The following is a 23,249-nucleotide window of genomic DNA, read 5'->3' as shown; positions in this document are numbered from 1 at the left end:
ACTGTGGCTCTCACTTTTGCAGTTTGAAGTGCGACAGCAAAACTGGCTCAAGTTTCCTTTTTCTTTCTTCACAACTTGATGGATAGAAGATTTGTTACCATAGGTTTTAGCAGCCTTATTTAGCGTATGATTTTTTTCTTTCCTTATTCAGTTGAGAACTTTCACCTTTTCACTTGAAGCACTTTACGGCTTCTCTTTGGCGTATCTGAAGTACTCTTGCGCTTTGGGGCCATTGTTAAGTACCATAAGGGTTACTTGAATACAAGCAGTGCTGTACCCGATTGTGATTGTCGATCTGATAACCTAGATAGCTACTAAGTGACTAACGAGCAGATAGCGTATATAGCATGGATACGATGGACAAAGGGATGATTCACATCCAGATAGGATGGAGCAGGACAGTGAGAGATTTCATCACACTACTCAGAACAGTGCGCAATGTAGAACTTATGAATTGTTTACTTCTGGCACTTTCCATTTAATATTTTTGGACCACCATTGACATGGGTAACTGAAACCATGAAAAGTGAATCATGGGTAAAGGGGACTATTGTATTTCCATGTAGCTAACTGATGAAGTTTTATCTGCCTTTTCCTATCAACCTTATACCACTTATTTAGGAGCCTGAACTATTTTTCATATTTGTTTTCAACAAGGTTCACACTTAAAAGCTTCTTGGCCTTTCTATAGCTTGCTTTTTGAAAACCTTCCATCAGGAAAGTAGATGCCACTGTTCTCTGAATTGAGGTGCTGAACATCAAATTGAAGTGCCGCTTACTTTATTCATTTCTTTTTGAACCCGTGGCTTTGACAGTTGAGGAAATAAAGAACTGAATTATGACCAAAAGTCCTATGGTGCATCTTTTAAAACAAATCTCTTATGGTTTCAATGTAGATGGTAGGGTTTCCCTATCTGACAGAAAGGCAAAGTTGGTATTAAATTGGATTATTTTATCAATAGAAAGTCTCAGGCATACTAAATTTTGGTATCTTTTGAACACATAGATGGTGAAAATAGCCAGGGTGATATCTGTTCTAATATGTCAGGATTAGTGCTGGCTTACACCTGTGTCCTGGTGTAATAACTCTCTCTTTACTTTCAGTTGTCCTAGTTTGGGCAGGTCACTCTAAATTGCCCCAAAGTGTGGGGGGCGGTTGATAAGTTGCAGTTTTAGTAATTATAAGCATTTTTTTTGACTCGAGTTATGCCTGCCCTGAGTTTTCTGAGTTAACCATGTACAAAATAAAGCAAAAACCACAAAAAGCTTGTAATTCTGGAAAAATAGCTTTTGGGTTTCTATATATTGATCATTGTTCTCTGGAGTAATGATTTCCAAAATATGGTTATGCATCAAAATTAACTAGTAACCTTTTTACAGATAGTTTCATGGGTCTCACCATAGACCTCTGCTGAATTTGTACCAGAGTATGAATTTGACGTTACCAAAAATGTAGAACTGCATGCAATGCAAATGTACTGGATAACTTTGTCAGTAAGCTTCTAAACTAGCATGCAGAGGAACATTTCTTATGGTTTGGGTGGTGTTTGGGGTTCTCTGTGGTGGCTGCTTTGAGCCTTGAGGGTATGCCTGGCATTGACATGAATTGCCTTTTTGTTTCAGATGTCATCTGGGTCATTCTCAGTGTGGAGGTGGGTGGACTTTTAGGAGTAACGCAGCAGCTGTCATCTTTTGAAACGGAGTTCAACACACAGCCACATCGCAAGGTAGAAGGAAACTTCAACCCGTTTGCCTCTCCCCAAAAGAACCGACAATCAGATGAAAACAACTTAAAAGACCCTGGGGGTTCCGAGTTCGACTCGATCAGCAAAAACACATGGGCTCCTGCTCCTGACCAAACCGAGCAAGATGAGAATAGACTCTCACAGAACTCTGTAAATCTGTCCCCCAGCAGTCACGCAAACAACTTATCAGTAGTGACTTACAGTAAGGTAGGTGCCCTCGGAGAAGAGGAGAAGGGGTAGGTGGTGGGCCTTGGGATTTGTGATACTCCTTCATGGCAAACCTAGAAGCCTAGAATGTTCTTTAAGACTGCTTAGCTCTCCTGCCAATGCAACAGCACAAAAACCTACCCCTTCTCCCCTCCCCCCTCCCCCATCTCCATGTCCTGTGGATGTTACTCCATCCACATTTATAATTTACTGCTGTCTCTCTGCTCTGGTTTGGGTGCTGAAAGAACAGAGTTCTTTACCTTTAGCATTAAAAAAAAAAAAAAAAAAGTCAAAATATCACCAGCCATTCTTCCAGTGTAAATGTATACCAAGTGTAGAGCAACAGCACACCTTTGGAATTTGTTCCTACTGTGTTTTTTTGGTTTTGGGTGGGGTGTTTTTCCTGAGGAAATAGACAAACTCAATTATTTATCCTAATGTTGTTGTATCCTATCCAAATGTTGTTGGGCTTCCACTTTATTTACCTAGTTTGCATGTCTTCTTGTTGATGTCTTTTCAGCCTCTTATCTACATCTCACCTACAACCCAGAGTGGCCCAAGTGATATTTTGACTTTTCATATGTGAGGAATAAGTGAGAGAATTGTTTGTTGAGTTAATCATGATTTTAAATATTCTGATTGTTCTAAGACAGTCTTCTAGGTTTTTGATTTCTTGATCTGTTTCGCTATGCTTGCTGATTAAACAGCACCTTCCATACTCCGCCAAGGTGACTATGGTTCCTGGTTGTTGGTTTTGGTAGGTTGAATAAAGCCCTGATGCTAAGCACTAACCGTTGTAGGTGATTTGTGTGGCAGGGCCTGTGAACATTCCTGTTCGTTCTTCTCTGATTAATAATGTGGTGTATTAGGCCCAGCCTCCCACCTATATAATCGTATAACTGTTAAGTCTTTCCTTGCTTCGTGTTGGCATTCACCCTCAAATTTTTAAAAATAATGTTTATTTGAGGGACAACTCGCTCTGTGTAAGAATGGCATTTTTCTGACCAGTGTTTTATATGTGGTCTTTATATGTGGTGGGGGTTGTCGGAATGGATTACCTACCAGCCTTAATTGAGGTCCTGCCGTGCTGCTCTTTTTTGGAAGGGCTGGGCTATGGTGAGGCTATTGAGATATTTCTTGAGGTTGATGAACTCATGGTATGTTACATAATTTTTTTCATGAACTCTATAGAATCATTTAGAAATAGCATTTGCAAGAACCACAGAGAAAAGGTTCTCACTGGAGACAATATACAAGACTGTTGCCTGTAATGCGTTGATAATGTGGCACTTGGACCCCAAAGAGAAATCGGAGCCTCCTTTTCTTCTTAAGTTAAGCAGTCCTCTTAAAGCAAGTCCTTTGAAAGCACTTCTGGCTAAAGTTGAGTCAGCTCCACCTCTTAGGGCTCCTTAGAAATGGGGTAGGGTATAGACAGTTATCAGTAAGTATTTGTTAACACATTTCTGCACTGATGTACAGAGCAGTGTAGATTATTGAGTAAGGAAACTTGAAGAATAAAAGAAGTTATCCCTACCAGCCAGCAGCTCACAGTACAGTAGGGGAGATGAAACACGCATACAATTCAGTCAAGGTGAAGTATGAATTTGGTCAGTAGAGCACAACACAGTCAAAATGTATAATTTGTGTGCATGGCTGGGGGTTAGAGTTACGGAAGGCAGAGATGAAGTAGAGGTGGAGTTGATGGAAAGGGCTTTTCAAAGAATGGACAGATTTGGAAAGACAGGAAGGATGATGGTAGGAGAACAGTTGAAGTGCTGAGGGCAGAATACTGAGTAAGTGATGTGTGGTCAGGAGATACGGGTGACGGACAGTGGGAGATACATTCAGTTGGTTGCAGTGTGTTCCTTTGGATGAAGTAATTTGATGAAAAAATTTGGGTGAAATAATTACAAATGGCTTCAAAAAGAATTGGAACTATACTTAAATGAATACCTTAAAGCAGAGATAATTCATGATTCTAAGCATTTGTGTTTGGCTTGAGAATATAGATTTATTTATTTTTAAAGGCAAGAATACTTGAGGTTCTGAAGGGCTATAAGTGGCGAGATCAGGTATATACTAGAGATATTTTTTAACCGTTCCTATGTGCCAGGTAAGTGCCAAGTACTTTACATGTATCGTCTTCATATTTTGATAAGAAAATAAAAGCTCAGAGGGGCTAAGTAACTTACCTCAGTATTACACAGCTAGCAAGAGGCAGAGCTGGGATTCACATCCAGGCACCACGTTACTAAAGGTATTAGTAGGTGAACCTGGGCTTTCCTTAGATCTTCCTGTTGGGATGGAGGCTGTGTTGAGTGAAAGCATTAACTGAGTTGATGACTAGTGTCATCAAGGTGTGAAAGAAGCAGAGTTGAAATAAGATAAGTGGCTCTAATGTAAACTGAGGATTGCCTGTGGCATCTTTTTTTTTTTAAGAGTTCCCCTGTTTGTTGAGTCTTTAAAGTAGTGATTTCTTTTTCTGGTTGATAAAAATAAAAACTTTTTAAACTCTCAGGGTGTACCAACCATGTGGGGTTACTAATAAATAGCCCTTTTTATTTATGAGTGAGTGGAAAGGATGAGAGCCCCCCAGAGTGCTAGAGTTGGGGCAAGTGTGTTCAGTTCACACCAGGTGCCATCTTTATTGGATGGGTTGGAGGAGTACCTGATGCCCTGGTATCAGGGATCACTGAGTTGGCAATAGATTTGATTTACTCTAAAGAAATTCCCTGCCTGCCCTGAAGGCTGGGAAAGAACATGACATTCTTGGAAGCCCATGACCACAGTTTTAGTAGGCAGATACAGTTTCCTGCTGCCTCCATAGTTACAGTTTAACTTGCTAAGGTTGGTAGGATGAAATGAAAAGATTGCTTCATGCACTTTATGTGAGGGCTGGGTGAATGTCAACATAATGGCCCATCTGTCAGTGCCAGGAACTGGACACCCCTGGAGCCCTTCCCCAGCTACCCTTGAATAACCCATAAGCTCTCCGGACCCAGTGCTCTGTGCCACAGGCGGGGGTGGTGGGGGGAGAATGGGGGAGCTCTGGGTGGGAACGCCTGTCCTAGCTCCATCCCACAACATCCAGAGGGCCTGGGCCCTCCCTGTGTGAGAGCTGTCAGAGGGAGTCAGAAAGGTGAGCAAGTATATGTTGACCTGCTCCAAGGATTCATAAATCTGACTCCATGCTTTTGTTAAAGATTGGCTGGCCTCATTGTCAGCTCAGTTGTGGCTGACCTGTCCCCGGTGAACAATCAGACCAAGTATTGGTGAAGGTTAGGTTCTGTTTTAATGAACGCTTTTTATGTGATTAGCCCAAGAGCCTCTGAGGACAAACAGTCACAGTAGGGTAGGTGTTCACTCTATGGACTAAAGGCTAGTCTTGCCATGAATTCTAACTGTGACTCATCTCTGGAGGCTGGGACAGCTTCTGTTTGGACAGTGGTACAGTAGCAAAAAACAATCCGTAGAGGTGTGGAAGGAGAAAATAAGTCATATTGAAATTAGGTACTTCTTTTTCTTACTTGCCAGTAATTTTCAAAATTTCTCAATGTGTTCTAAGAAGGCCTTACAGAGGAATAAGACACCAACCAAATGGTCTTATTCGGGACAGCTGGGAATAAGAGTGTGACACCAGGGTGTTCTTCAGGACAACCCAAATGCTTTGCTTCCTTTCTCTAAAGAGTAATGATTTACACTGGGGGAGCTGAAAAGAATCCCAAATCCATTTATTTTGTTACTTGGACTATGTGTCTTATTTTGTGTTTACTCTTATTTTTTAAAAAAAATGTTTGGAGCTGGTGTTTGTCATATACTCCTCCTTTAAACAGATTACAACCTGAGCCACTGTTATTACTTCCGCCAAGTGCTGTTTCAGAAGGAGAAACGTGTTATTATCTTTGGGAGAGGTTCCTCATGCTTGTCAAGCGTTAGCCACTGCCGAGTGCCATCTGCCCTGCCCGCCCACATTTGCACCTGCTCCTCCTCCTCTCTCTCTCTGACAGTCACCCTTTAGTGTGTTTTGGATCTGGAGCTAGAGAAGTTAGCCTGCTTTTATTATATCAGAAATCAACTCTCTTCTAACCTGCTGCTGTCTGTGTTGACTAAGGCATGGAAGAGTTAATTTCTCTCTGTTTATGTGAGGGTTTAGAAATGTAGTAGAGGTTACAGGGAGAGGTTTGGAAAAGGCAAATATTTTGCTATATGGGCCTGAGGATGTAATGGCTTGTGGATCTTATTATCTACTTTGAAGTAGCCAATCAGTTTAACATAATAATAAGGGATGAGTTTAATAAGGATGAGCTCAACATCTGCTCAGTTCAGAGCACGCTGAATTTGACCCAAAAGCAGGTGGTTGGTGTCCTTAGCTGAGCTAATGGCAATAGAGGGCAGTATAACCTTCCCACTGCCATGAAACCTGAGTCTTCGTTCTCAGGTGCAGACCCTTTCCCTGAAAGGTTTAAAGATGACTCAAAGAGAAGCTGGAAGGAAAACTCGTGTCACTTGATATTCTATCCAACTTGTGTTCTCCTCTGGCAAGGGACAGGTAGCAAATGCACATTACTCCCAGGTGGGGGCCATGGGAGTGCAGTAATCAGAGCTGTAAAGCTACCGTTCATTAAGCACTTACTATGTGCCAGGCACTGTGCTAAGGACTTTTTAAATTTAATTTTTATTGTTAAAATTATCAATGTACATAATTTAAGGAGTCAAGTAGATCTACAAAGTTTATTACAAAAAACGCTAGTCACCTCCCTGCCTCCCAGCCCCCAGTATTTGTTCCCCAGAGGCAGAGGCAGCAGTTTGACATGCATTACTTCATTTAGTCCACACAACAGGACCATGATACAGGCACTGTCATTATCCCTATTTACAGCTGCTGAGACTTGAGGTACACAGGTTCCATGACCTGCCCAAGGTCATGCAGCTAGAAAGTGGTAAAACAAGGATATGAACAAAACCAGTTGTTTTTGACTCCTGAGCCTGCTCTCTTACGATCCACTACATTGCTTCCTAGTTACAAATAGTGTTCAGGTACATATTTTTATCAGCTGAGCTGACAGCTGTGGGCTAGGGAGAGCATGCATGCTTTCTGTAGTACACTGCTACATTTCAAATGAGGATCAAGCCAATTATTGGCCAGCTATTATGTGACTTCTCTACTGCTAAACCCCTTCTCTCCACAAGCTGTTATCTATGGAAGATACAGAAATCAGCCTTTCTCTCCAGCCTCTATGAAGGGAAAAGATTCCCGAGAACCTCCATGGTCACTTGGGTTTAGATTTTTGGTGACATTGAAATTTCCATTAACTCAGTTTTGTGACAGCAGCACCTATACCTCTTGAAGTCCCCTGTCTATTCCTGATTGTGGTCAAAACATACAGTCTCTGGAGTTTTTCATTTTTCTGTAATGAATTTAACATCTCCCTTTGAACATACTTAGTATTTTAAAACTAAAACATACTTAGGGGCGATCTAACTCCCTTTAAAGCCAGAATTTCTGCAAAGGCCATCTGGAGAAAGAATATTTTACAGTCAGTACAAGTCCTGAGGTGGAAGTTCACCTGGTTTGCTCAAGACCAGAGTGGGTAGGAACAAGGTAGAGGGAAATGAAGTCAGGGGATGAGTCTTCTTTTGCTGCAGGGGGCAGTGGGGTATGGATCTTATGCATTGTAAGATGTTCAGCAGCATCCCTGGCCTTTACCCACTGGATACCAGTAGTACCTCCCTAGCCCCAAGTGTAAGAGCCAAAAACATCTCCAGACATTGCCAAATGCCCCCTGGGGCAGGGGCAAAACTTCCCTGCTTGGAAACCACTGGTATAGATGGAGAAGAGGTCCAAGGACTGAGTTTAATGCTATCTGTCTAACATGTAAAACTGCTGTTACTCAAAGCACCTCTACTGCATTTATTCTTATTCTTAATTCACGACACTCTTGTGACTTTTGCAGTTAGTTATACTCTTCATTTGACAAAACAATAAGGAAGTTGTAAGTGACTTGCTCACGTTCACACAGCAAATTGGGGGTGGGCCATGGGCTGGAACCCAGGGAACCCAGTTGGAGTCTAGTGTTCTTCTACAACACACTATGCTGAGGCTTGCTGGCAGAGCCAAGTTTGTTTGCTGTTCTCCGAAGGTAGTTTATACACTTAGTGTCAGGTTGTAGAGACCTTCTTGTTCATCTTCAGGAGCTACAAAAGAATTTGTGACCAAGAAGGAAGCAGTGCCCGGCAACTGAGGAACCTGCCCCTGTTCTCTGGCAAATTAGCACATTCTGTTCAGAAGGGGTTTGCCAGGAGACTCTGGTTTAATGATATTAAGATGTCTCTTTTTTGAAAACCCTGAGGAACCAGCAAAGTCCTCCCAGCCTTGTTGGTGTTTGCATTGGCATGGGTCATGTGTGCATTTTAAAAATAAATTAAGCAAACACTGTGAGCCTTAGAAAATGTCTTTTGTTGTTTGTAACATTACTATCTGACTGAGAATAAAAAATATCTCCAGGAACTCTCTCTTTTGTACCTCAACAGCTTCAAAGTGGAACGTTCAGCTCCATCTTCTTTGCTTTGGGACTCTGAGCATTGTTATAGGCTGAGCTGATGCTGGGCAGTCTTGTAGCTGAAACAGAGCTAGTGTTCCCAAGATAGCATATTTTACTTCAGTTGTAAGGACGTATTCTTTTCCCTGTACTCTGAATTTAGCATTTTAATTTCTGATGAAAATTCTCAAAGTGGGACTGGTGAAATTCAAGCAGATAAGTATAATTCAAAAGTATGAGGTTACATAGCCTTATCCACCAGAGGGCAGACAGCAGAAGCAAGAAGAACTACTAATCCTGCAGCCTGTGGAACAAAAACCACATTCACAGGAAGACAGACAAGATGAAAAGGCAGAGGGCTATGTACCAGATGAGGGAACAAGATAAAACCCCAGAAAAACAACTAAACGTAGTAGAGATAGGCGACCTTCCAGAAAAAGAATTCAGAATAATGATAGTGAAGATGATCCAGGACCTCAGAAAAACAATGGAGGCAAAGAACGAGAAGATGCAAGAAATGTTTAACAAAGACCTAGAAGAATTAAAGAACAAACAGAGATGGACAATATAGTAACTGAAATGAAAACTACACTAGAAGGAATCAATAGCAGAATAACGGAGGCAGAAGAACGGATAACTGACCTGGAAGACAGAATGGTGGAATTCACTGCTGCAGAACAGAATAAAGAAAAAAGAATAAAAAGAAATGGAGACAGCCTAAGAGACCTCTGGGACAACATTAAACGCAACAACATTCGCATTATAGGAGTCCCAGAGGAGAAGAGAGAGAGAGAAAGGACCCGAGAAAATATTTGAAGAGATTGTAGTCAAAAACTTCCCTAACATGGGAAAGAAAATAGCCACCTAAGTCCAGGAAACGCAGCTAGTTCCATACAGGATAAACCCAAGGAGAAACACGCCGAGACACATAGTAATCAAATTGGCAAAATTAAAGACAAAGAAAAATTATTGAAAGCAGTAAGGGAAAAACGACAAATAACATACAAGGGAACTCCCATAAGGTTAACAGCTGATTTCTCAGCAGAAACTCTACAAGCCAGAAGGGAGTGGCATGATATACTTAAGCTGATGAAAGGGAAGAAACTACAACTAATTTTACCCTACCCGGCAAGGATCTCATTCAGATTCGATTGAGAAATCAAAAGCTTTACAGACAAGCGAAAGCTAAGAGAATTCAGCTGTACAACAAATGCTAAAGGAACTTCTCTAAGTGGGAAACACAAGAGAAGAAAAGGACGTACAAAAACAAACCCAAAACACTTAAGAAAATGGTCATAGGAACATACATATTGACAATTACCTTAAACGTGAATGGATTAAATGCTCCAACCAAAAGACACAGGCTCGCTGAATGGATACAAAAACAAGACCCATATATATGCTGTCTAGAAGAGACCCACTTCAGACCTAGGGACACGTACAGACTGAAAGTGAGGGGATGGAAAAAGATGTTCCATGCAAATGGAAATCAAAAGAAAGCTGGAGTAGCAATACTCATATCAGGTAAAATAGACTTTAAAATAAAGAATGTTACAAGAGACAAGGAAGGACACTACATAATGATCAAGGGATCAATCCAAGAAGAAGATATAACAATTATAAATATATATGCACCCAACATAGGAGCACCTCAATACATAAGGCAACTGCTAACAGCGGTAAAAAAGGAAATCCACAGTAACACAGTAATAGTGGGGGACTTCTAACACTTCACTTACACAAAATGACAGATCATCCAAAATGAAAATAAATAAGGAAACAGAATCTTTAAATGACACAATAGACCAGATAGATTTAATTGATATTTATAGAACATTCCATCCAAAAACAGCAGATTACACTTTCTTCTCAAGAGAGCACGGAACATTCTCCAGGATAGATCACATCTTGGGTCACAAATCAAGCCTCAGTAAATTTAAGAAAATTGAAATCATATCAAGCATCTTTTCTGACCACAATGCTATGAGATTAGAAATCAATTACAGGGAAAAAAATGTAAAAAACACAAACACATGGAGGCTAAACAATACATTACTAAATAACCAAGAGATCACTGAAGAAATCAAAGAGGAAATCAAAAAATACCTAGAGACAAAGGACAATGAAAACACAACAATCCAAAACCTATGGGATGCAGCAAAAGCAGTTCTAAGAGGGAAGTTTATAGCTATACAAGCCTACCTGAAGACAAGAAAAATCTCAAATAAATAATCCAACCTTACACCTAAGGAAACTAGAGAAAGAAGAACAAACAAAACCCAAAGTTAGCAGAAGGAAAGAAATCATAAAGATCAGAGCAGAAATAAATGAAATAGAAACAAAGAAAACAATAGCAAAGATCAATAAAACTATAAGCTGGTTCTTTGAGAAGATAAACAAAATTGATAAGCCATTAGCCAGACTCATCAAGAAAAAGAGGAGGAGGACTCAGATCAGTAAAATTAGAAATGAAAAGAAAGTTACAACAGACACTGCAGAAATTCAAAGCATCCTAAGAGACTACTACAAGCAACTCTATGGCAATAAAATGGACAACCTGGAAGAAATGGACAAATTCTTAGAAAGATATAACCTTCCAAGACTGAACCAGGAAGAAATAGAATATATGAATAGACCAATCACAAGTAATGAAATTGAAACTGTGATTAAAAATCTTCCAACAAACAAAAGTCCAGGACCAGATGGCTTCACAGGTGAATTCTATCAAACATTTAGAGGAGAGCTAACACCCATCCTTCTCAAATTCTTCCAAAACATTGCAGAGGAAGGAACACTCCCAAACTCATTCTATGAGGCCACCATCACCCTGATACCAAAACCAGACAAACATACTACAAAAAAAGAAAATTACAGACCAATATCACTGATTAATATAGATGCAAAAATCCTCAACAGGGGCTTCCCTGGTGGCGCAGTGGTTGAGAGTCCGCCTGCCAATGCAGGGGACACGGGTTCATGCCCCGGTCAGGGAAGATCCCACATGCCGCAGAGTGGCTGGGCCCGTGAGCCATGGCCGCTGAACCTGTGCGTCTGGAGCCTGTGCTCCGCAACGGGAGAGGCCACAACAATGAGAGGCTCACGTACCGCAAAAAAAAAAAAAAAAATCCTCAACAAAATACTAGCAAACAGAATCCAACAACACATTAAAGGGATCATACCCCATGATCAAGTGGGATTTATCCCAGGGATGCAAGGATTCTTCAATATACACAAATCAATCAATGTGATACACCATATTAACAAATTGAAGAAGAAAAACCATATGATCATCTCAATAGATGCAGAAAAAGCTTTTGACAAAATTCAACACCAATTTATGATAAAAACTCTTCAGAAAGTGGGCATAGAGGGAACCTACCTCAACATAATAAAGGCCATATACGACAAACCCACAGCAAACATAATTCTCAATGGTGAAAAACTGAAAGCATTTCCTCTAAGATCAGGAACAAGACAAGGATGTCCACTCTTACCGCTATTATTCAACATACTTTTCAAAGTCCTAGCCTCAACAATCAGAGAAGAAAAAGAAATAAAAGGAATACAAATTGGAAAAGAAGAAATAAAACTGTCACTGTTTGCAGATGACATGATACTATACATAGAGAGTCCTAAAGATGCCAACAGAAAACTACTAGAGCTAATCAATGAATTTGGTAAAGTAGCAGGATACAAAATCAATGCACAGAAATATCCTGCATTCCTATACACTAATGATGAAAAATCTGAAAGAGAAAGAAACACTCCCATTTACCATTGCAATAAAAAGAATAAAATACCTAGGAATAATCCTACCTAGGGAGACAGAAGACCTGTATGCAGAAAACTATAAGACCCTGATGAAAGAAATGAAAGATGATACCAACAGATGGAGAGATATACCATGTTCTTGGATTGGAAGAATCAATATTGTGAAAATGACTGTACTACCCAAAGCAATCTACAGATTCAATGCAATCCCTATCAAATTACCAATGGCATTTTTTACAGAACTAGAACAAAAAATCTTAAAATTTGTATGGAGACACAAAAGACCCCGAATAGCCAAAGCAGTCCTGAGGGAAAAAAACAGAGCTGGAGGAATCAGACTCCCTGACTGCAGACTATACTACAAAGCTACAGTAATCAAGACAATATGGTACTGGCACAAAAACAGAAACATAGACCAATGGAACAAGATAGAAAGCCCAGAGGTAAACCCATGCACATATGGCCAACTAATCTATGACAAAGGAGGCAAGGATATACAATGGAGAAAAGACAGTCTCTTTAATAAGTGGTGCTGGAAAAACTGGACAGCTACATGTAAAAGAATGAAATTGAACATTCCCTAACACCATAAACAAAAGTAAACTCCAAATGGATTAGAGACCTAAATGTAAGACCGGACACTATAAAACTCTTAGAGGAAAACATTGGAAGAACACTCTTTGAAATAAATCACAGCAAGATCTTTTTTGATCCACCTCCTAGAGTAATGGAAATAAAAACAAAAATAAACAAATAAACGTAAAAGCTTTTGCACAGCAAAGGAAACCATAAACAAGATGAAAAGACAACCTCAGAATGGGAGAAAATATTTGCCTATGAATCAACGGACAAAGGATTAATCTCCAAAATATATAAACAGCTCATGCAACTCAATATTAAAAAGACAACCCAATCCAAAAATGGACAGAAGCCTAAATAGACATTTCTCCAAAGAAGACATACAGATGGCCAAGTAGCATATGAAAAGCTACTCAACGTCACTAATTATTAAAATGCAACTCAAAACTACAATGAGGTATCACCTCACACCAGTTAGAATGGGCATCATCAGAAAATCTATGAACAGGGCTTCCCTGGTGACACAGTGGTTGGGAGTCCACGTGCCGATGCAGGGGACACGGGTTCGTGCCCCGGTCCGGGAGGATCCCACATGCCGTGGAGCGGCTGGGCCCATGGGCCATGGCTGCTGGGCCTGCGCGTCCGGAGCCTGTGCTCCACAGCGGGGAGGCCACAGCAGTGAGAGGCCCGCGTACCGCAAAAAAAAAAAAAGAAAAGAAAATCTATGAACAACAGATGCTGGAGAGGGTGTGGAGAAAAGGGAACCCTCTTGCACTGTTGGTGGGAATGTAAACTGATACAGCCACTATGGAGAACAGTATGGAAGTTCCTTAAAAAACTAAAAATAGAATTACCATATGACCCAGGAATCCCACTACTGGGCATATACCCAGAGAAATTCACAATTTAAAAAGACACATGCACCCCAATGTTCACTGGAGCAGTATTTACAATAGCCAGGTCATGGAAGCAACCTGAATGCCTATCGACAGACAAATGGATAAAGAAGATGTGGCAAATATATACGATGGAATATTAGCCATAAAAAGGAATGAAATTGGGTCATTTGTTGAGACGTGGATGGATCTAGAGACTGTCATACAGAGTGAAGTAAGTCAGAAAGAGAAAAACAAATATCGTATATTAATGCATACATGTGGAACCTAGAAAAATGGTACAGATGAACTGGTTTGCAGGGCAGAAATTGAGACACAGATGTAGAGAGCAAACGTATGGACACCAAGGTGGGAAAGCGGCAGGGGGGTGGGGGTGGGGGTGTGATGAATTGGGCAATTAGGATTGACATGTATACACTGAAGTGTATACAATTGATTACTAATAGAAAAAAGAAGTGTGAGGATTTGTGTCTGGTGTAGATGCTCAGGTTTCAGTGACTTGTTCTTAGCTAAGTCTGCTTTGATTGTATTCCAGCAGGACCAGGTGCACAATGTAAGATTAAAGGCTGCTGTACATCGGGGGAAAGTATGGGCTTCCTTAGAGCTTGACTGAAAGCGAGACCCTTTTCAAAGCTGTGAACATTCATCAAAACTACTTTAACAGAGAGAGGTTTGATATTATTTAGTCAATAAGGGAGGCCTCCTAGGTTCCTCAGCCTGTGCTAATCCTTCCTTATCTTCAAAGAATTTACTGTCTGATTACTTAGATGTGACTAGCTCATAGGAAAGAATGAGACCAGTAAAGATGGAGTATATTGAGTTCCAGTTGAGTTTTAAGTGCTCCTGAGTTTGGAGGAAGGAGAAAACAATGAGGTTTGGAGTAACCAGGAAAATGATACCTTGGTGAATGATAGGTTCAAACTGGGATTTCCCTGGCAGTCCAGTGGTTAGAACTCTGCACTTCCACTGCAGGGGGCACAGGTTCGATCCCTGGTCGGGGAACTAGGATCCCACATGCCACGTGCGTGGTACGGCCAAAAAAAGAAACAGGTTCCACTGTCGTAAAAGGGCAGCTTTCCCTTCTGATAGCACTGTACTCCCTACTGCTGAACATTGATGAGTAAACGTCTAAAAATATTCTAGCTGAGGGACTTCCCTGGTCCAGTGGGTAAGACTCCATGCTCCCAGCGCAGGGGGCCCGGGTTCGATCCCTGGTCAGGGAACTAGATCCCACATGCATGCCACAACTAAAGAGTTTGCATGCCACAACTAAGAAATCCTCATGCTGCCACTAAAGATCCCTCATGCTGCAAACTAAACATGCTGCAGTGAAGATCCCTTGTGCTGCAACTAAGACCCAGCGCAGCCTAAATAAATAAATAATTTTTTTTAAAGTTCTTTTAAAAAAATACATTCTATCTGAAACAAAATAGTTTCCTGTTTTTTTAGTACTCCTTTTTGGAAAAGTTATTTTGATTTCTGTATAATTTTAGGAAGAACTTTTAAGTTATTGTAGGTACCCACTCACATAAGATCAGTGATAACCAAATCACTGGCTGGGAGTGACTCTACTATTCCACAGGGGCAACTATAAACTACTGTGAAAAACAAATAAAAAAGATAGTTTTTATTTTTACTTTGCTTTGAGTACAGGCCCGCAAGTACTGGATCTTAAATTGTCCTTTCAGGAGACTGTGATGAGTGAAACTGAGCTTGCTTGTCTTTTATGTCTATAAGTGTTCTCTTTTAAGTCTATAAGTGTTCTCTTTTAAAAATATTTTAGAAAATTAGCCAAATTATGACTCACAGTAGTTATTCCATTGCGGAAGTTCAGCTCAGGACCTGGCCCCACTACCGTAATCATTCAACTGGCTTGAGGCCAAAGTCTCTTCCCAGACACCCACAAGTAGGGAGGCCCCTCTGTCTTAGCTGGCAGGTATGGAGCTGCCATGCTTTAAGAGGGCTCGCCTGCCCTGTAGCCAAGTAGAATTTAGGTCCCAGGGCTCACAGCCATGACAGCTGTTCAGTGAAAGCTTAGGGAAGACTGAGGCAAACAGGCAACACCTCAACCTCTGTGGACCTTAAAGGCTGTCTCTCCTTCGCCAGGAACACTTTCTTGTCCCCTAGCAGATGTGGGGCCACTCCCAAGAAATGTAGCCTTTGAAAAGCCATTTCTGTGCAAGTTGACCCTGGGGAGCTGCTCTTTAGACCTGGAGTCAGATAGAGGAGTTCTTTTCTTGGCTTGGTCATTTACACCCTCTATTAATATGCATAAATCCAACCTTGCTGCTAGTCCCTATGTGGTGAGAGGTGAATCCTCATAGAGAAGAGGGTGGTCTTCTGCATCAAACTGAGTTTTGTAATCATGCTGCGATGGCCTCCATTTCTGCTTGTCAGAGTTTAATTCAGGGCTTTGTGTGGTACCATCTGATGCATCCATCCCTTGATCTGTTTTCCTTATTAGTGGCACACCTCTTATAGGAGAGATATCAGGGATGCCACCAGGTTAATGAAAATGTTTGGCATTTGCTTTTCCTGTGGGTAAAAGTTGAAGAGTTGTTAGGCCCCAGAAGACAGTGAACACTATCTATCTGTATTGCCAAACCCTACTTTTGGGCTGGGGTTGGAGACATTAGCCACCAGAACCTGTTACACGGGGTCTTGGAACTCCAGTGGAACCTGAAATGTGGATGGGCGTCTCGTTTCAAATATACCTTCATCCCACTCTTAGGAAAGGCACTTCCTGCTTGGCCTCCTGCCATCAGATGCCCTGGACAAGCTGTTCTTGGAATCTCCGCCAGGCTTTTCCTCTGTAACTGGTGTTGCATTGCCTGTGTTCTATGATCCACCTGTGACACCTGTAATCCTGCATGTGGGGAGTCTAGATGATAAAGTAATTCTGAGATAGAATTGGCTCCCTCTCTCTTCCTTGAAGTGATAGTAATTTATTTGGGGGGGAAGGAAAATAGAGCTTGTTCCTCAAGCCATGTTTCTGCGCCAGTTAAACATCAACAACTCCAATATGCCATTCTCTGGCTGAAAGGGAATTAGATAGCATTTTTCTTTCCAAAAGGCACAGCACCTCAGTCAATAAATAGAGGATCAACATTAATTCTTAATCTAAGCTAGTTAAATACTACACTGAATGGTCTAAGGGCCAGGGCATTCAGGTGGAAATCTGAAAATGCCCATGTCTGTATTGCTCTGTCTGCCAGTTGCATGGGATCCATGTATCTGTAAAATGGGAATGCACGACAGCTCCTTGGCAAAGTCATGAACTCCCTTCTCCAAGCATTCCAGACAAGTCACAAGGCTAGTGCTTGCTTTATAAAGGCCTATGTGAAGTGTGTGGAGCTTTGGTCTGGAAAGCAGTTAAATTTAGGGTAAAGGGGGAAAAAATTCATAGAAAACAAATGCTGTTTGTTTTTCTGTTTTCTTTTCTCTGTGCGTGTTTTCCTGCACAAAGACTTTTGAGCATTGTATTGGTTCTAGATCGTATGGGAATCTGAGCCTTTGTTGCTCTCCTTGGATTGTTGGGATGAATGAATGTTGGTTGGGAAGTACTGAGAGCAGCTTGTTTTGTTTTGTTTTGTTTTGTTTTGTTGCGATACGCGGGCCTCTCACTGTTGTGGCCTGTCCCGCTGCGGAGCACAGGCTCCGGACGCGCAGGCTCAGCGGCCATGGCTCACAGGCCCAGCCGCTCCGCGGCATGTGGGATCTTCCCGGACCGGTGCACGAACCCGTGTCCCCTGCATCGGCAGGCAGACTCTCAACCACTGCGCCACCAGGGAAGCCCAGCAGCTTGTTTTAAGCTTCTTTAATTTCCATCTCTGGGGCCTGTGACCATTCAACCAGGCCCCACAAAATGGAGTCTGAGAGCCCTTAGCTGGTCCAGCCCACACTTGTTTGAGTGGGTGGGTCTGTGACTACTGACATGGTTACAGTCTCAGCTCGCCTGCTGGAGGCATGGTTGACTCGGGGCTGGAGACGTGACATTTTAACCACCACTGCTTTGCTTACCAGCTCTGTGCTCTTGATCAGGTTACCTCACCTCTCTGAGCTTGGAGAGCATACTTGTCTCAGTTTATCTTTGTGAGAATTAAAGAGAACATGTTCAAGTGCTCCAGCAGCACCCGGCGGCATGTAGTTGATGCTCTCTCAGTGTTAGCCTGCCTGTCTCCCATATTCACCTCTTCAGCGATACCACCAAGCAGCGTGAGGCCTATTTCTGGTCTCTTGAGGCTTTTTATGGAGGGAGAAAAAAAAAGACAAAAGCAATTTCAGTGCTTTCCACTGAAAAAAACTGGGAACTTTAATCTCATGTTCCCTATTTTTGGCAGCTTTGACCTCTGGTCTAAATAAGCATGACCAAAGGGCATTTTTTTCTTAGAACACTGTTTTTCAGCCTCCTGAGCTAGGTACTTTATGTCAACTCCTAGAACTTAAATCTGGAAGTTTTAAGGAGGAATCTGAGATCCTATGAGGGGAAGGGACTTTATTCATGGTCATTTGATGTGCTAGTGCAAAGCGGGGATCAGAACCCAGATCTCCTTCTCCCACTTCTGCGTGACCCACAGCCCATTGCAGTGAAAACTGTGAAGGTTGTGCATCTCTAGCTAACCACTCCCAGGGAGCCCAGCCTCTCCTGGGACCTGGGAGGCTGTGACCAGATGGATGGCATGACGTAGACACTTGTGTCCCCAGGCCTAAGCAGCTGTTTAAAAACTTGGTTTGGGGGCTTCCCTGGTGGCGCAGTGGTTGAGAATCTGCCTGCCAATGCAGGGACATGGGTTCAAGCCCTGGTCTGGGAGGATCCCACATGCCACGGAGCAACTAGGCCCGTGAGCCACAACTACTGAGCCTGCACATCTGGAGCCTGTGCTCCGCAACAAGAGAGGCCGCGATAGTGAGAGGCCCGCGCACCGCGATGAAGAGTGGCCCCCGCTTGCCACAACTAGAGAAAGCCCTCACACAGAAATGAAGACCCAACACAGCAAAAATAAATAAATTAATTAATGAACTCCTACCCCCAACATCTTAAAAAACTAACTAAAAACTTGGTTTGGAAGGGCCAGTATTCTAGTGACTTCAAAGGGTCTGGCACTCCAGGTAGTAGTCTGAGAAATACCTGTTCTCTTTTAATTATTAATTCAACAATACTTACCGTGTGCTTGCTCAGGGACAGGTGCCATGCTAAGTGCTAGAGAGATGGCAGCAAACAAAGTCATACTGGAAAGGGATTCTAATCATTGGCAACCCTGCAACCAAGCACTTACATTTCTTTTCAAAGACAAGTGTCATTTTAAAAAGATAATCAAATTCTGACTGTCCACATCTTACCAAGCTAATGGAAAATGTCATCTCAGTCATTCTTGTGCCTCCTCACCCCAGTTGTGCCTAGATTCAGGATTCTTACTTAACGTAGTTGTCAAGCATCGGGAAACCCCTCTGGTCATTTGTCATGATTATGGCTGTGCCACCTGCTCTCCGTACCCATTTGGTCCCCTTGGTCCAAGGTCCCTCTGCTTCTGGGCCAGTTTGGGGTGTAGGACTTTTAGTGAGGCTGGTTACCAGTTACCTTTGCCCTCCCAGGTCTTGGCATTGACTGGGTCTTTTCAAGGAGCACACTCCACAGAGGTGTGAAGGTGGAGGGAGGCACGAGACATCCTCCAGCAAGTTTGTGTGGCCACTTTTGGTGTTGGCACATCTTGGTGTCTCATTCTTAACATAAGGGAAAAGTGAGACTATGATGCCTTCTCCACCAGCCAAGCAGCATAGAAAATGCCTTTGGGAATTTGGAGTAAACCTTATCATTATGTGGCAAGGGAGAAGCAATGTGAAGAGAGCAAAGATCAGACTTGGGTTTGAATCTTGGCTCTGCCTTTTACTACCCATGTGACTTTTTTTTTTTTTTTTTTTTTTTTTTTTTTGCGGTACGCGGGCCTCCCAACGCCGTGGCCTCTCCCGTTGCAGAGAACAGGCTCCGAACGCGCAGGCTCAGCGGCCATGGCTCTCAGGCCCAGCCTCTCCGCGGCATGTGGGATCCTCCCAGACCGGGGCACGAACTCGTGTCCCCTGCATCGGCAGGCAGACTCTCAACGACTGCACCACCAGGGAAGCCCTACCCATGTGACTTTGAACAAGTCTCCTAATGTCTGCAGTCAGATGGGCATCAGTCAAATGAGTATAATAATACACCTAAAGACAGTGTATGCAAACCCCCTGCTGCCATGTCTGTACTAGGTGCCCGGTGGACAGTTGCTTTTTCTGCTCCAGTGTGTGTGTTGTTGATATAAGTGCCATCAGCCAGCAGTAGCCTGCACCTGAGGTTAAGGATGCAGAAAGTGGTGTCCAGGGATCTTTAGCAGAGAGGTTAAGATGTTGTCAAGAAGGAGGGAAGGCTTTGTGACCTGGGTGGAGGAAAGTTGGCACCAGTTGATCTAGAATTTGAAAGATGAAGAATCTCTCCACCAGCCTCCCCCTCTCTTGGATGGTGTGTTTGCAGGAGAACACTTAGCAAAAACTTGAAATGTGCTGATATGTGGCCTCTTGAAGATTTGCATGGCAAGGACAACCCTCAAGCCTTGTTTGTGCCTTGGAGCTTCCTTCTGGCTCACTGGGAACTGTAGATTCTTTTACTTGGTTTGGTTGTCACATTGTACCTGCTGTGTCTGCCACCACTGACTGTGTTCACTCTCTTCCAGGGGCTCCACGGGCCTTACCCCTTCGGCCAGTCTTAAACGGGTGTCAGCAAGAAGAAAAATTAACAAAAGACAGAAGGCTTGACTCTGGGGGGCAGGGCAAGGGGTTCCTCTGGATTGCAGACCACATCGCACGGACCCCTGGCTCTGACCCCCATCCTGGAAGAAGAGGAAGAATCAGAAAGACTAGTTTTGAGTAAACTCAGTGTGCTTGTGTGAATGCCGAATCGCAGGAGTGGTGTTGAGGCTACCAAGAAGAAATCCATGCAGCCAGTTTGGGTTTTGTTTATTAGGCGTCAGTCTAACAAGTCATTAGGTCGCTCGGGAAGGAAAAAAATGTTTAAAATGGGGGAAAAAAGCCATCTTTTTAAACAAAAGTTATTTTGCCTACAGACAGGTTGTAGTTTTGAGCACATGTTAATTTTTTCCCCTTTCCCCACTTTTTTTTTTTTTTTTTTTTTTAGATAAGGGATAACATGCTGTTTATAGAATGCTTGCTCTGGAAGCAATTCAGGTTCAAAACTGGCATGGCCTGCTTGGGGACTCTGCGGGTCAGTGCTATAGGAGGACACCTGCTGTGCCACCTGACTCCACGAGTCTCCAACCCCATTTGCTTTTAATGGTATCAGCCCATGAATTATCACGCTTTTCCTCTTCTTTTCTCTTTAATCTTCTGTTGATTTACACCTTTGACATTTGTATTTGTCAGCCCTGTGGCTTGTTACCGTCAGAACCTCTCTGAAGACCAAACTTCCCTGTGTGGCCAGCAGAGGAAGCCTTGAGGACAGATCTCGGGTGACGTGGGAGTTTGTGAGGCTGAGAGGTGTCCTCCTGCACACACTTGTAACAATTCGAATTGCTTTCCTTCCATGTTTCTCTTGGCAGAGAGAAATGCCATCACGCTTACTGCTCTCTTGGATTCTTGGTACACAGCGGCTCCACATTCACTCTGGGAATGCTGCCTCTGTGCTGCGTATATGTGTGTGCTGCGTGCACACACACACACAGGTGTTGGTCCAGCTCACCAGCGAGTGTGCAGCAGGCGAACGTGAAGGTGTCCCCTGCTTCTCTGTTGTCACACAACTCCCTTCCCTGTGTTTCTCTCCAGTTGTCCTTTGTGGTGTTTTTGCAGCCTGTTAGTGGAGGCTGAGCTGTTAAGGTATGAAAATGTAGCCCCAGATGGGGAATTTGCCATGGGGAAGGGCCACGCTTACTGACTGCGTGATCTTGGAGACCACATTTTGCTGGGAATGAAAGGACCCCCGCCCTGAGCTGGATGCTTAGTTACTGGGAGGTGGCGGGCAAGGGACAGCCCAGCCGGAGCACAGGTTGATTGGCTGGCTGCTCACTGGGACAGGTGGCCCCACTGGCATCCTGTGGATTCCGAGCAGGTTGAGATGTGGATATCTCCATGGGAAGCTTAAACCAGGCCAGAACAGCTGTCTGCCAAAGATACAAGAATATGCAAAGTCCCTCTTCTCTTCTCACCCCCTCCTTCCCTCGAGTCTTGGTTCGTTTGATAGCCGGGGATATGGATCTAGGGTGCGGTTGCTGGGTCACCTGCCTATTACCACACCCCCACCCACCCCGGGGGTGTGAGACAGCAGGGAGTCCAGGTCGATGATTGGCTGCAAGGGGTCATATAGCCTGTGTGTGGGTGAGGGTCTGCCTGCCTGTCTGTCTCTGTCTGGGTGTCTGAGTTCCGAAAACATGTGTTGTTTGTTCCTCCTCATCCTCTTCTGAGACTGTTGTGTTTTCCAAGCTTGATTGTGAGAGAAAAGCTTGTATGAAATTCCCCCTTTGCCTCCCCACCTCCCCCCAAATAAAAGGGGGAGTAAACACTGGTCCACTGGAGAAGCCCCAGGGGAGGGTGGAGACTGCCTGCTGAAAGGGCAGTGCAGCTGGGTCTGGGGCTGGACTAGAGCTCACACTGGAGCACCTACTTTCTATGCACACAAAGAGCACCCCATTCCCAGCAGAGCAGAGGTGCCCAGGCCACCACAGGTCCAAGCCAGGGGCTCACGACGGCTTTTTGTTTGAGGGCCCTATTGGGCCCAGACTGCCACCACTGTTGGTGCCAACCTCCTGGGACACCGCCCCCCTGGAGCCCACACATGCCCAGCCGTTCTGCTCACTTGATAGCCCTCAAAGCATCACCTCTCCAGCTGCCCCTGCAGGGTCATGGGAGGCTTTATGTCCCCTGATTTCCTGGCTTCCTCATCTGCCCCACACTAGGTGCCCCTTCCCCTTTTCTCAGGAGGGGGTGCCTGCCGTTATTCAGCAGTGGCTTCATAGATCACCGTCAGTGGGCCTGGCCCTGCCAGAGGGATCCTGCTCCTCCTCTTGCTTTTAGGCAGTCTCACCTGGCAAGGTAGTTGTCCCAAGCACATTGGCTTCCCTCCCAAAAACAAACCATTTCTGTACACATCTTTGGAGAGGTGAGCTTCTTGCAGAGGCCAGAGTGAGCACAAGCCATGTAGTAGGGGCGGAAGGAGTCCATGGTTCCCCCAAGACCTGGCGGCTCTTAGTACTATTCATCCTGCCTCTTCTCACTGGTTTGGGTTCTGAGCAAGTCCTTAGAGCCCCTCTTTTCCACTGCCTGGTGGGGCGGCAAAGGCTACCCTTTCAGCCCCAGTAGTCTCAGTTCCTCTTGGACTCTTTACCAAATGACAGGCTGCCTTTGGGCAGGACCACCAGTGTCTGGCACCCGCGAGGTGAGGCAGGCACCATCCTAAGGACCTGAGCCCAGCGGGGGAGGCATAGGGGCTCAGGCTTGGGAGGAACCTGTCTGTGTGCACGGAGTGAGGTGTG

General features: G+C 43.7%; 1 protein-coding gene across 3 annotated transcripts in view; it reads left to right on the top strand.

Moving 5' to 3' along the window:
* ILRUN (inflammation and lipid regulator with UBA-like and NBR1-like domains) overlaps positions 1–20,785 on the top strand; it is a gene marked incomplete at its 5' end in the record, with an annotated part of 116,432 nt that extends 95,647 nt beyond the window's left edge. For 2 of the 3 annotated variants that reach the window (XM_079713618.1, XM_079713617.1), the window contains 2 exons: positions 1,624–1,952; positions 20,442–20,785. In XM_079713618.1, the coding sequence (XP_079569744.1) occupies positions 1,624–1,952; positions 20,442–20,477 (365 nt within the window). In that variant the 3' untranslated portion in view covers positions 20,478–20,785. The remainder of the gene's footprint in view (positions 1–1,623; positions 1,953–20,441) is intronic. The other variant, XM_079713619.1, reaches the window with a different exon arrangement.
* Between the last annotated feature and the right edge of the window lie 2,464 nt (positions 20,786–23,249).

The sequence above is a fragment of the Hyperoodon ampullatus genome (assembly GCF_949752795.1).
Source record: "Hyperoodon ampullatus genome assembly, chromosome: 10".
NCBI classification, from domain to species: domain Eukaryota; kingdom Metazoa; phylum Chordata; class Mammalia; order Artiodactyla; family Ziphiidae; genus Hyperoodon; species Hyperoodon ampullatus.
This window is presented reverse-complemented; position numbering and strand designations above follow the sequence as displayed.